The sequence below is a fragment of the Lagopus muta genome, chromosome 1, assembly GCF_023343835.1.
Source record: "Lagopus muta isolate bLagMut1 chromosome 1, bLagMut1 primary, whole genome shotgun sequence".
In the NCBI taxonomy this organism is placed as follows: domain Eukaryota; kingdom Metazoa; phylum Chordata; class Aves; order Galliformes; family Phasianidae; genus Lagopus; species Lagopus muta.
In genome coordinates, this window is record NC_064433.1 from 104,231,896 (window position 1) to 104,245,222 (window position 13,327).

The 13,327-nt window shown below is 36.0% G+C and overlaps 1 protein-coding gene across 16 annotated transcripts in view; it reads right to left on the reverse strand.

The window, feature by feature from the left end:
- SYNJ1 (synaptojanin 1) overlaps positions 1-13,327 on the reverse strand; it is a 60,457-nt gene that overhangs the window by 10,265 nt on the left and 36,865 nt on the right. For 12 of the 16 annotated variants that reach the window (XM_048934104.1, XM_048934109.1, XM_048934108.1 and 9 more), the window contains 10 exons: positions 12,787-12,945; positions 11,813-11,969; positions 11,339-11,456; positions 11,028-11,243; positions 10,226-10,304; positions 8,914-9,076; positions 7,826-8,032; positions 7,292-7,420; positions 6,660-6,698; positions 1,564-1,611 (listed from right to left, as the gene is read on the reverse strand). In XM_048934104.1, coding sequence (XP_048790061.1) covers positions 1,564-1,611; positions 6,660-6,698; positions 7,292-7,420; positions 7,826-8,032; positions 8,914-9,076; positions 10,226-10,304; positions 11,028-11,243; positions 11,339-11,456; positions 11,813-11,969; positions 12,787-12,945 — 1,315 coding nt within the window. The remainder of the gene's footprint in view (positions 1-1,563; positions 1,612-6,659; positions 6,699-7,291; positions 7,421-7,825; positions 8,033-8,913; positions 9,077-10,225; positions 10,305-11,027; positions 11,244-11,338; positions 11,457-11,812; positions 11,970-12,786; positions 12,946-13,327) is intronic. The other 4 variants (XM_048934103.1, XM_048934101.1, XM_048934115.1 and 1 more) reach the window with 2 other exon arrangements.

A 13,327-nucleotide genomic window follows, 5' to 3' on the forward strand; every position in this document is an offset into this window, starting at 1 on the left:
AAACAGGCATTACGCAGCAATGGTACATTATCACTAATGGAAACAGGAGCAAAGAGGCATTAGTGATTTGAGTTAATACAGATTAGAGTCTATCAATCAGCTAAACTGTTATACTAGTGCACTCTTACCCCACACTGTACCTGTGAAGTAATTTAACCCTTCTAATTGCAAGTTAAGTCAAATCACTTCCCGTTTGTTGCAAGCTAAAGATGTTGACTTGTACAGGTACCCTGTGTTCTGAACTTTGCTAGAAGCAGTTGTTTTCTTTGCAGTATATCCTGTAGATATTCTAACAGCAGTCTTTAAAACAAAGAGAACTCTTATAACATACTAATTCAAAAAAATCACACGATCAGAAGCGTACATCTGTAATTAAGTGATTCAGCAATCTAAAGGGTCTACACCAAATTTTCTGAACCTACTCTCTTCACTTATAGGATAAATATATTGTAGCACCAACCTCAACATTTACACGCTGGTGCTCATGACAACCTTGTATTCAACATTCAGATTGTGAAGTGCAAGATACAAAAAAGTTACCTTTACTTCAGATAAGTGCACAATTTCTAACAGGTAAAGAGGTTTAGGATTCAGGCTTGTGTTTCAGTTGTCTATTTCCCAGGAAGGTAAATCACCACATCATTTACAGTAACTGGAAGGAATACTCTGTGATACATAAGACACTTTATCAAATCAGCTTCCAGATGACAGACAATCCTGCTTTCTTAGATCCAGTTAGAATGAGTTTCTGGATCCAGTTCTCAGTAGATACAACTTGTACCCAGAATAACCTGGCTTAGTTCACCTTACTTTGAGAAGGGGGTTGGACTAAGATGACCACCAAAGGTCCTTTCCAACCTGACCTACTCTATATATATCTTGTGATTTTTGCAATACTGCAGAATGAACCAGCCAAAATTCACTATGGCATATAGGAGTACATTCTGACTGAGACTGTATTAGGACTTGCGCTGCCATATCTATGTTTACTACAAAGAGTAAAAACCTCAGACTCTGCTGTCAAAGCTAAAACAGGACCCATTCAGAACCATATGCACATACTCCAACTAGAATCACGCAAGAAAAATGCTTATCATGAATGTACGTCACATACTCTTAGTTCCTAGAATTAAATACATACATTGTGCTCTTTAAAAAGATACAAAATATTAAATTATAGGCTAAATTATTTGAATGGAAATTTCTGTCAAAACATGAGTATGTAATTCTTTATGAAAAAATTTAGATTCCTAGTTTAGTTACAGATATAGTATTTATTCCAGCAATCAGTCAGTTACATCTTCCTTCAAGAGTCTAACTTGAAGGTAGTCTTGATTAATGCGGTCTAAGTTTTCATTTCATTTGTCTGTAATGGAAGACTGCTTCTATAACAATTCACACCATCACTAATAAAGCAACTCACCTTTCTGAAAAGTATGTTAAATAAAAGAAAAAATACCCTATATAATATGTGCCTTAAACTGTCTTTAGTATCACAAAAACAATATCGCTCAGGTATTAAAACTGAAATTCATTTCTAGAATACAAAAATTGTTATGTTACCTTCTACTTCTCTCTTAGCTACCCCAGGACTGGGAGGAGCTCCAAGACCTTTTCAGAGAAAGAAGAGAAGCTGTACATTGCATAAGAAAAGCAGTAGATTGAGAAAGTAAAACCAGAAAGGATATTCCCCAAGATAGCTCTATATAATTTAAAAATGGCCTACTAGATTGTAGGTATAGAACGGTTTGGAGCAGCATGGGGAAACCAGACTGATAGGAATTAGAGATCAAATAAGATCATGTTTAGAAACACTTTAAGCTACAGTTGAAAAAGATTTTAATTTCTCCAATATATGCTCTCCATGATCTTTTATAAATTCAAAATGATATTAAATGTAATTCTTGAAATTCTTTTGATTAAAACACATATCTATACTCCAACACTCGAAAGCAAACATACATCACTTATACTCAGCAACATTGCTTCCAAAAATTTGGGAGAATACTATATATTTCCGACAAGACTACATCTGAATGAGCAAATTAATGGAATAAATCAGGTTTGCATTTTATATAGTGTATTCTATCATACAAAATTATATCGTTTCCAAGCAGCACTCTGTACATCAGAAAGCCAGAATATCTGCAGTTAGATGTTGTAGTTTACACTGAGAGAAAGATTTTTAATCATGAATAATCACACTGAATTATTTTGATTCTGTAATATGATCAGGCACACATGGAGTCCATAAGCTTACATGATAAAAACAGAGCAGGGCATAATAATATCAAATGGTATGAAAGGAGGAATCTTTAAGGCGTGCATATAGGAATAAGTAAAAGTAATATCTGGCAACTCTCAAATGGCTTTAGCATAGATGAGGAGAAGGGAGCTGGTGTTCAAGACTACCTTAAAAGCAACTTTTGCCTTAGCAATGATACAGACTCATGTGTTTTTCTAATCGTGTGCCAATGTGTGGTATCTGCTCAGGAGCTCTTTATGATCTAGAAAGAGTGCCATGAGTTTTGTCAGATATGGGTTGAAGTGTCGCTCCGAGTAGGAAGATTAAAGGCTGCAGATGAGGCTGGTATGTGACTATCTTCAGAGATGCCAAATATCTGGTTTTCATGAACATCTGGTTCCAAGATGTTCAATACTGGCACATGATATATTCTGGGTGAGTTCCAGGTTCTGCCAATTAACCTTAGATTTCCATTGCAAAAGTTTCTGACAGTAAACTTTTCAGAGAGAAACAGCACTGCAGAGGGATGAACAAACAACATAGGGGGACACAACAGGAAATGTCATTGCTTTCATTTATATATATATATATATATATATATATATACACACACACACACACATACACACACATATATATGCTACCCAAGGGTGCATTGGGGAAGAAAAGACTGTAGTAACCTAGAGGCTATTAGACCTGCTGACTGGAGAAAAAACAGGGCAGTGGAGGGCATTCAGGAGTACAGGATGCTCCTCTGACCCTATCTGTTCCTTCAAAAGTACTAATGGAAATAGACACAATAAAGCCTCTCTAGGAGCAGGGTTATGTTTATGAAGCTCACCACAGCCCATACTTTGATCAGATATCTTCAGGATTGTCTTGTGAAATAAATCTTGTTTTATGCAAGATGATTAATAAAGTAAACTCCTTTCAAATGAAGAAATGGGAGGAACCTTTGGCCATAAGCACATAGACGTGTTCCTGTGCCGATGCACCATACAGTTGAGAATTCTAATTGCAGCCTGATACAGTATTTTGCAGGTAACTATGCTATACAGTTATTTAACAACAGTTTTAAGGAAAGCAGTTTGATTTATCAAAAATAAATCTGTAACTTTTGCCCTGACATCTTTTATACAGAACTGCATGTTTTGCAAGGGTTACATTTACAGATTAGCCTAATGGAAAATAAAGCAACTCCAATCTTTCACTAAATTAAATGCATGGGTATGTATGTATGTGTGTATATACATAAACACACAGATATGGGGGCTGTATACATATACAGGCACATATATATAAATAGCTATAGATAGATAGATGGAGGTCCTGCATCTGGGTAGGGCAATCCCAAGCACAGATACAGGCTGATGGGCAGAGAATGCATTGAGAGCAGCCAGGAAGAGAAGGGCTTGGAGGCTGAGAAAGTCTGCATGCATGAGCATGGAGCTCAGAATGACTGCTGCATCCTAGGTAGCATCAAGAAGAGCATGGTCAGCAGGGCAAAGGAAGTGACCACTGACTTCTACTCCTCTCTTGTGAGACTCCATCTGGAGCACTGCATCCAGGCCCAGGTCCCACAGCACAAGAAAGACATGGAGTTGTTGGAGTGAGTCTAGAGGAGGGCACAAAGATGCTCCAGTCCTCTGATCATCTCTCTTGTGACAACAGTCTGAGGGAGCTGGACTTGTTCAGCCTTGAGATGGCACCAGGGAGACCTCACTGCAGCTTTCCAGTACCCAGAAAAGGCCTACAGAAAAGCTGGAGAGACTCTTTATCAGGGTGCATAGTGATAGGACAAGGGGTGATGGCTTTAAACTAAAGGAAAGGAGATTTAGGGTAGATCATGCTGTTGCTGAACATCACTTCTTCAGCAAAAGAGGAAGAAAACTTCAATTTTTTTTTAAGACTGTAAAAAAATATCTTCTTCAAAATGACTGTAATGTCCCATATTCTAATGTACTCAACATTAGCTCTGTTTTCTTTTTTTTTCAAAAGTGACAGGAAAAATAGAGACGTTGAACTTGAAAGGTTTTTAACGTGTGACTGTAAATATCAATGTACACTAATCAGTATTTGCTGCTTAAGCATGTTTGCTTTTGCATCTTAGCATATTTGCATTTCTTTGCATATCAATCTTGCTACTATATTTTCTATGCTTATAATCTCTATTTAGAGGATTAGGATCACAGCGAAGAGGTAACACGTGTTACCCAAATGACTGTATATACTGAAGATATTGTGCATTCTCTCAGTCTTAACCCTGTTTTAATAGTTTAAACCAATCATAAAAGACAACTATCAGCCTTTCTTGCATTAATCAGGAAATGTTTGAATGTCACTAATAAAGGGAAAAAAAGCAAAACAGATGTTATTAACTTCAAGTAACTGACAATAGCATCTCATTTTAAACATTCCCTAAAAATTTATAATGCAGTACAGCATCTTAATTTTGAACTATAAACAATTGAGAGCTTACAGAATCCTCAAAATGACATTAGCAGGCAAAAAAATCTACACTTTGCAAACCTCTACAATTAACATGTAGTTTTGGGTGCGTTATTACTTAAAATCTGAATTAATTCTGATAAAAAGTATAACCAAATTCTAAAAAAAATTTTGAATGCATACTGAGCCACGAAAAGAAACATGATGGGCGCTGAAGGGACTGAAGCCCTCAGAATAAAAGGTTAGAACAGAAGGGGAGAAAAAGCTAACATTTAAAATGAATGGCATTCCAGATATCTCAACAATGTTGTTTTGCATTCTATAGAAGTCATACATTTCTACAGTACACAGGGGTATTTTAACAGTGTTTTAGGAGCACACATTCCAGATAAGAGAAACAGATGCCATTTACACAAGCACTGTGACATTTACACTCTGCTTCCAGTCCTGTGCTAACTTCCTCTGAACTAAGCTCAGGTACTGCTGAAAAGCAAAGCGTCAGTGCCTTATAAATGTAGTCCATGAGTGGAAAACGTGGAGAACAGAAAAAGTAGGATGAGTTTTAAATCAGAATAATATATGAAAAAAGAATATACTACACTCTTTTAAAAGATTGCTAAAAAGCAAGTTTTATGCAAGCTATAACTCTTTATGCAAAATGACATTGGAGAAGAGCAAGAAATGAAGGCTGGTCTTTGCACAACTGAAATTGAAACTAGACAAACATGATTGAATCAATGCACACAAGGCCAAATAGGACCGAAGTAGTACAAATTGAATCTCACATATGTTGTGTATTATGTATATACTATTTTCTAAAGCTTAAGCATTTCAATTAATTTGATATATTATGACTTTGGCATAATAACCCCTATTCTCAATTTAATCTAAGAGCTGTACACATCTGTGGCACAACAGAATGTCATATTTTTAGACTATGTGAAATGATTACTTCTTTTAGAATTGTTTTCACCAAAAAACCTTGTTTCCTACCAACTGAGTGGCAACACCTGAATAGCCATTAAAAAGTATTCCATTATTCCAGAGAGTCACTGTATCCCATGTATTAACAAACTAATTTAAGTCCCTGCAAGACAGCAGGGCAAGTGTCAAAAATATACAAAGATTAGTTTCAAGAAGCACTCTGAGAACAGGTGAGTTGTTATAACATGCAAAAGCAGATCAAGCTGGAAAAAATAAAACAAAACCGAAGAGTTTATAAGGCCTTCAGTACTATTAAAAGAAAAGGAATTAGGAGAGAATTATTTCAGGATTTTGTTTCTTTGTAGACTCGTATCTCAAATGCCTTTAAAGTAATTGCACAAATTCCTTTGCTAAATTTGTACTGCTGAATTACACGCTAGTCCCAAGAACTATGGATGATGTTTCATGTGTCTAGGAAAGGCTTAAGAGCACATTTGGACACTTGGAAATAGCAAATAAACGATGCAGATGTGAGTATTCAGCCTAGAAACATATATAGCTCAGTGATTTGCAGTTCTCTGCTAACTGGTGATCATCCAGGGGAAACCTGGCCAGAGTTCAGCAGCAGTTTCAGTTTGAGCAATTAATGGATAATCACTCTAAGCAACTACAATCACAACTCAATTCACAATGTGCCTTATCATGAACAGCAAGGGTAAAAAACAATCTATGTTTTTCACAGCTACCAACAAGACAGCTTTCATTGAAAAGTTAGTTGGGTATGCTGTGACAAGGACAAAGAACAAGATAGAAACACAGAACAGTGCTGATCTGACTACAGTGTACCAACTTCTGGAGAAATATTGCTCTGCTAAAAAAATCAACTGTAATTCAGCAGGGATACAAATACTGAGAAACAAAAATTAATAATTTTTAAATACAAATATAATTTCCTCCTTTGGACATCAATATTGAGTATTGTCAAAAGAGACCATTGAAATTTTGCTATATAGTCATACTTGAAAACAATTAAAATCATTACCTCCAAACTCCTTTCTAGCAGGTGCAGGACTCCTACCGCCTTACAGTATTTAAGAAATGAATGCAGCAATAATGAAAAATATCAGTATAATAAGAGGGAAGAAAAAGAATGAGAAAGTTAAAAATGGCAAGGGTCAGTGTGTTAGTAACTATGCTGCCTGTATGCTTCTGGACATCCAGTTTCTCTTAACACAATTGTTTACATTTTCAGATGATCCAGATGAATACTATAATGAGAACTTAGACATGATAAAGTACTGGTGTCAAAACCAAAGGAATACAAATCAATGATTACATGTTTCTTTATCTTTTGTATAAAAATTTAAGATGCTATACAAAAATGAAAATGCTGATTTAACAATGCTATGGGAAGCCCATGTTTTAGAGCTGTAGAAATTAGTTTGTAAGTATTATAAAACTCATTCATTAAATAAAATAGTAATTAAATGGTGCTGAAAAACACATGTTGTTTTACCTCAACGTAATTTGGCTAATAAATATCTTATTTAAAAACCTCTGGTGAGGTTGTGTTGAGCCCCAAACCATAGGTGCTTTGGGTCTGGAACTTCAAAGCTCATCTCACAGAGCCAAAACAAAGTATTTCCAATCTCCCAACGTGTGTCACCACGTTACCTGATGGTGGAGGTGGCCTCTGTGGTGGAGTAGGACGTGCAGGAGGAGCAACAGGGCGAGGCGGTGGAGGGCGCTTGGGCTCCAAGGTCTGAGAAGTGTCTTTCTGCTGGGTACCAAGTTGAGTTTCATCTGGATAACGTGACAGAAAACAGTGCAAAAATTAATCACTTGTATTCTATTCCCAGTTAAGCTTCTGTAATAATAAATTATTTCCTCAGAAAGAATGGTCAGTTCCCAGAACTGCCAATGCAGCGATACAGAAGTAGAACTGAGGTTTGGAGAGAGGGGAAATAAATTAAACCAACAGTGACAATAAGCTGATTTTCGTCTCATGCGCTTTCATAAGTACATGCTTTTCAAGAATGAGGTGGTTTACCCAAAGCTACCTATATGTAAAATGCAATGACAAGAATAGCCTTTTTTATTACTCTAGAAGGGCTATTAAAAATTATCTACAAGCAAGTATTCTGCCACTAGGCCATGCCACTGCCACACCATACAGTAGCTGAGGAAGTTGAGCAACATAATACACACTGTGCAGGGAAACTGGTGGTCCAGGAGTTTTTGCTGGGGCTCGGCTCGGTCTCACTGGGAGTGTGGGTCCATCTGACAGTGTAGGAGACTGACAGGGACTGGAACGTGGCGAGGAGCTTGGGGAGGTTCCAAGGCCAGAGCTTAAGGTTGGCTGTAGGTGCTGAGGAAGGATTTCTTCTACTTCAGCACTATAGTCATCGATGTCACCTAGATAATCATGACCCAGAAAAGAAAAAAGCACGTCAAAATAAGGGAGCTATAGTTACTTATTTTCATAAGAGGGAAAATTATCAACTGACTTTGGATGTGGGATTTTCTGCAAAAAGCCCTCGAGTTTCTCAAGGAATTTGCTCAAGGAAAACACCACCACAAGAAGTGTCACCGGGCAAGGTGCGTTTGGCATATGCTTAGTGGAAAAACTGTGAGAAAGTACATAGATAAAAAACATGCAAGTGAAGAAAAGCAAACTGCAGAGGTGTGAAGAATGCAAGAGTGATATTTAGCAGCTCAAGGATTTCATTTCAAAAACAATGGCAGGAAAAAAAAAAAGACAGAAACAAGGAACTGGAAAGCAGCAAATGAATGCTGAAGATGAGCCAGTTCCAAGGAGCAACAGAGGATGAAGGCTTCTTCATCCAGGTGATACTTGCCTGCCTTTAAAAGGTTCATCAGGTGTTTGTGAGGAGTGGGGTAAGTATATCAATACTTAGCATGGGACCTCATTAGTCCTATCTGTTATATGGCCCCAAAATAATTGCTCTGTAACCTGAATTTTGATATCCTACTTATAGATTGTCTCCATAAAAACATAAAAGCTGCCTGAATGAACTGATCCTTGTGACACCACAGGACCAAGTGAAAAGAATAAAAAAAGAGTGAGTAAATTAGTAAAACTTATGTGTACAGTGCATACAGTGCAAACTGCCATCAGAAATGGCTCAATAAACTGGCAAGATACTATTGGAAATAAAAGCTTTTTAATTACCTGTTTCTGCTAGGTATATGCTTGTTAAATTACAGTGGTATTAAATTAACTAGATTAGTTAGAACTATAAGCATTTCAAAAATAGCATTTTATTCCAACAGACCTTCCATATCATAGTCTGCAGTAACCTCAGCGTCTTCACAAAGCAAAGTGGAACTTGTTGATGAAGGCAGACCAACATTAATCTTCTCTAGATTCATTTCATCCTCCAAACTTCTGATCCAGTCCGGATTCTTTAAACTTATGTTTATAATCCTTCCTAGTATCTGAATTGTCATAAAGGTACACAGAAAACAAAAATTGCTAAAAATAGGGATATTAAAATTCAGCATTCTGCATTAAAAAAAAAAAAAAAAAATTATGAAAAAAAAAAAAATCACAATTTATCAGAATTTACGGGTCCAAACAACAACAGTGACATTTCACAGAAAAATAATTATAATTTTCACTTCATTTTTCTAATTAAGTGCATTTACATAGTTTAAACCATAAGGTCCTGAGCAACCTGATGTAACTGCGCATGTCCCTGTTCATTGCATGGGAGCTGGGCTAGATGACCTTCAGCAGCCACTTCCAACTCTAATTATTCTATGATTCTATCACTAATTGCAACTATATGTAATGTTTTTCCAAAGTAAACCAGAGAACTTGTCTATTAAGATTTTTTTCTTTTCAGTTAACAGGAAAACTTCTGGTTTCTTTGTTCTGACAGAAAGATTACTTTTTGTAAAGGAAAACAGATTTCCTATTAAACTATATTAACAAAGTCATTATTAGACTGATAAACAGCCATCGTTCCTCAAAATGATACATGACAACGAGACCCTACAGTACATGGATTGTTGGTGAAAATCTCAGCAGATATGAAGACCCACCTGCAAACATTGCCCTACAGAACCTAAGTTTTAACAGAAGTGTGGTTGAGTAAAAATTTGAGTGTAAAACTTTATTTATTTTTTACAAAAAAGAAATACTGGCCCTAGAGAAGTCAAAGAAAGAACTGCAATCACTTAGATATGTCAACGCTTCAATACAGGAACGCTCTCTTCTTACAGATAGCAGGCTATAAAAATGATGAACTAGTTCCTGCCAAAAATTCGAGGTAAAAGCTGTGCTATATAAATCATAAAAGAAATATATTTTTTTCTAAACCCTTTTTTGATGAAGATATCCCTAAACATAGGATCTTAATTTTCCTAATAGCCCTTATCCCAAAACTAAATAAATCTTATGACTTCCTTATGTTGGTTTTTGGAAGACTGTATAAATGCTATGAGGCTATCAAAAGCAGAAAAAAGACTAGATGCAACAGCCTAGTGCAGAACATGAAAATCTTGTAAAAATCAAACCAAAAACAAAGCAGTGCTTAAAAATACTTCTCTTGGTATAAGAAAGTTTAGTAATTTTTACATTACCTCAGTACCATTCAAATTCATAACATTCAAAGCAGAGCTTCCTTCCAAAAACGTTACCCACATCTTGTCTGCCACGAATCTGCAAAGTCCATTGATAAATACTTGGGAAATGATAGGCAACAATCTTTCATCCTACCTACGATCATTCGAAGCCTCTTAGCTTAAAGGTTTGTCAGTGTTCATGTATGTATGTGTATATATGTGTATATATATATACACACATATATATATATATATAATATATGCATACAGGCTAATAAGCTTTAGCAAACAGACCCTTTGGGGGAAAAAAGGCTGAAAAAATTGATAAGTATTACACAGAAACCACTGTCATTTTAAGATTATGCAACTACAGCTATACAATTTACATTCAAAATTAACTGTGCAGCTAGAAGTTAAGAATTTGTATCAAGCATTCCACATTAGATCAAACTGTGCACTAGGGACTTCTTAGGGTTCTAGAAAAAGTCAATGGGTTCCATTAACAACTAAGTGAAAACAGCAATCACAGGGATCCTCTTTCATTCAGTTCCTTAAAAACTACTGACCTAATTTGTTCAAAATCATACATATATAAAATTTTAAGTCTAATTTCCGAATTATGATGCTATAGCTCAAAAATAAAGATGAGAAACAGTCTGAAAACTGAACTAATCTTTAGCTCCTATTAAAATCAGAGTTGAAAACTGAACATTAAAAATGAAGCAAATCAGAACTGAAATGCCTACTAAGACACTTAATTCGGGAAATAAAAAGGAAAAATGCAAAGGAATAGAGATTAAGAATAAAAGGCCTTTTTAACCTTATAAGTATAACTTCTCCATAGCTTGCAAATTTTTGAAGAAGGTCATCAATCAGGTTATCATCAAAGTAGCTTTCTTCTGCTGAAGAACTCTTGATGGATACCATTACTGTACCGTCAGGTGGGCCCTGTGTTGCAATCACCTCTTTATAAACTTTCTGTCTCTCTTCTGCTTCAATTTCAAATATGTCAATATCAATCAACGCCACCACAGGCCTTGGGGAAAAAAAAAAAAGGTTGTAAACAGAATTAAGATGCCTTAAAATTAAATTGTCAATGATTAGGAAGTAATGTATAAAAAAAACTGAAACCTATGATCAGATGTCTTCAACTCTGCTCTTCCATAGTGCAACAAAGTACCAGGATTCCATGTGTAAGGGACTTTACTGTTATCATGAAAGCTGGCATTCAGAAGATCCAGGTCTTCAGCTACATTCAATATTAATGAAAACAAAAGGGGAAAGATACAGTGATTGCAGGAACATGATAAAAAATTCCAAGTAGTAAAAAAAAAAAAAAGAAAAAAAAAAGAAAAGAAATTAGACCAAGCATTTTACAGAAAGAAAAAGTTCCTTTTGAACAAGTGAAATGTCAGTAACTCTTGTCTGTCTCACGATCCACCTGTTCAGTGTCACTCTTGTGTATAAAAAATTCTGTTAGAAGCTTTCTGCCTGGTGCAAAGCCAGGGAGACAAGCTCAGAACTGCTGGCACTATGAATGTCACTCAATAGATTCTGTACACCGGTTAAAAGAATATTTAAAAAAATTTAAGGAAGAGCTCAAACCTGATCGGTCAAAGGGCCATTTTCTTCTTCTCCAAAGAATACGATCTGTCCACGCTGGTGTGCGACACTTTTCACTGGTGTCATAGTCATCAGAAAACAGATCATACTTGTACGTAGGAGCAAAGTTTATTTTCCCCTCCAAAAATCCCCTAAAAATCTATAGAAAAAAAACCACAATTATGTCATGCCAGAAGACAGAAACAGATGGCAAACAGCTTGAAACTAATCAGAACTCTCTTTTTCAACAGTGAAAACCTTTATAGACATCTCCAAAAAAAAAAAAAAAAGGCACTTGATAATACAAATCTTTTTCCAAATTTTATTTACTGAGAACATTCTACATCTGCCACTATGACTAAACAGCAACCCAGACAGATCATCATTAAACAGAAGTATGTCAACAATTATGTCTTGAAACCCAGACTCCTCAGCAACATAGTGTTCCAGCAATATCATGCAGAACTTCAGGCCATCAGGATGCTGTCCACAACACTTTAATTCGTTGAGTAGTTGCTAATTTGTCAGCAAAGTTGGGAACTGTGATTATATTTTATTTACCTTTCTGAACGTACATAGCACATTCAGAAAGGCAAGTGCCTCATGTGTAAATTAATGAGTTAAAGAAAAAAACAAACAAAAAAACCCCAACAGACTTTAAAATCAATACATCTGACACGATATGAAAGATTAAAGAAATGCTATCACCATTTCCTTCAATCACCTGCCCAGCATTAACAGATAAAGCTGGCCAACATAAGACACTAGAAGGCCAGAAGATTTGTGCGCTCCTGCAGTGTTCAGATTAAACATAAGCTAAGACCCTTTGGTTAATGGAATCAGGTCCAACCTACAGTCTATTCTTGCACCACCATTTGACTTGACTATAAACCTAATATGGATCCTATATCCAAGTCTGTATCAAACAACAGAGTGCTTCTCCATTATTCTTGAATGTGATGATGTATTTAAGATACCTGTCCAGAATTTTTCTGATTGATAAGCTGGTCTCCTGCTATAAGGGAATCCCAGTTTTGTTGTCGGATTAGTTCCTTAACCTCCTCATTAGGAATATCTATTCGATAATTGAAGTCACCACACCAAAAGATGTAGTCATGGGAAAAAAGCATCCTTCCCTATAAGAGAGAAGCACACACTGAAGTTAAAAAATAATCAAGTGACAGAAATTTACTAGTTTCAGGTGCAGTTGTTTAGGAAGCGTTAGTCTTTTTTTAATCAAACTATTCATTATTTCTATCTGATTAGGACAAGTGTTAGTGTTTAGCATCCATACAGTTAGAACCAACAGCCACAGGTATGTTATTCACACATGCATGATATGAAAGGAGATAAACATTTTCTATGCAGCTGCCATTTCTAAAGAAACATGAATCATCTGAACTGGACCCCATGAATTCTTCATCTGCTGTCTGTGTCACAAATACTATCCTGAGATCTTCTGGCAGAATATCCTGGCACAAACTGCAAGCTGAAGGGTTTATTATTCGGATTTAATTG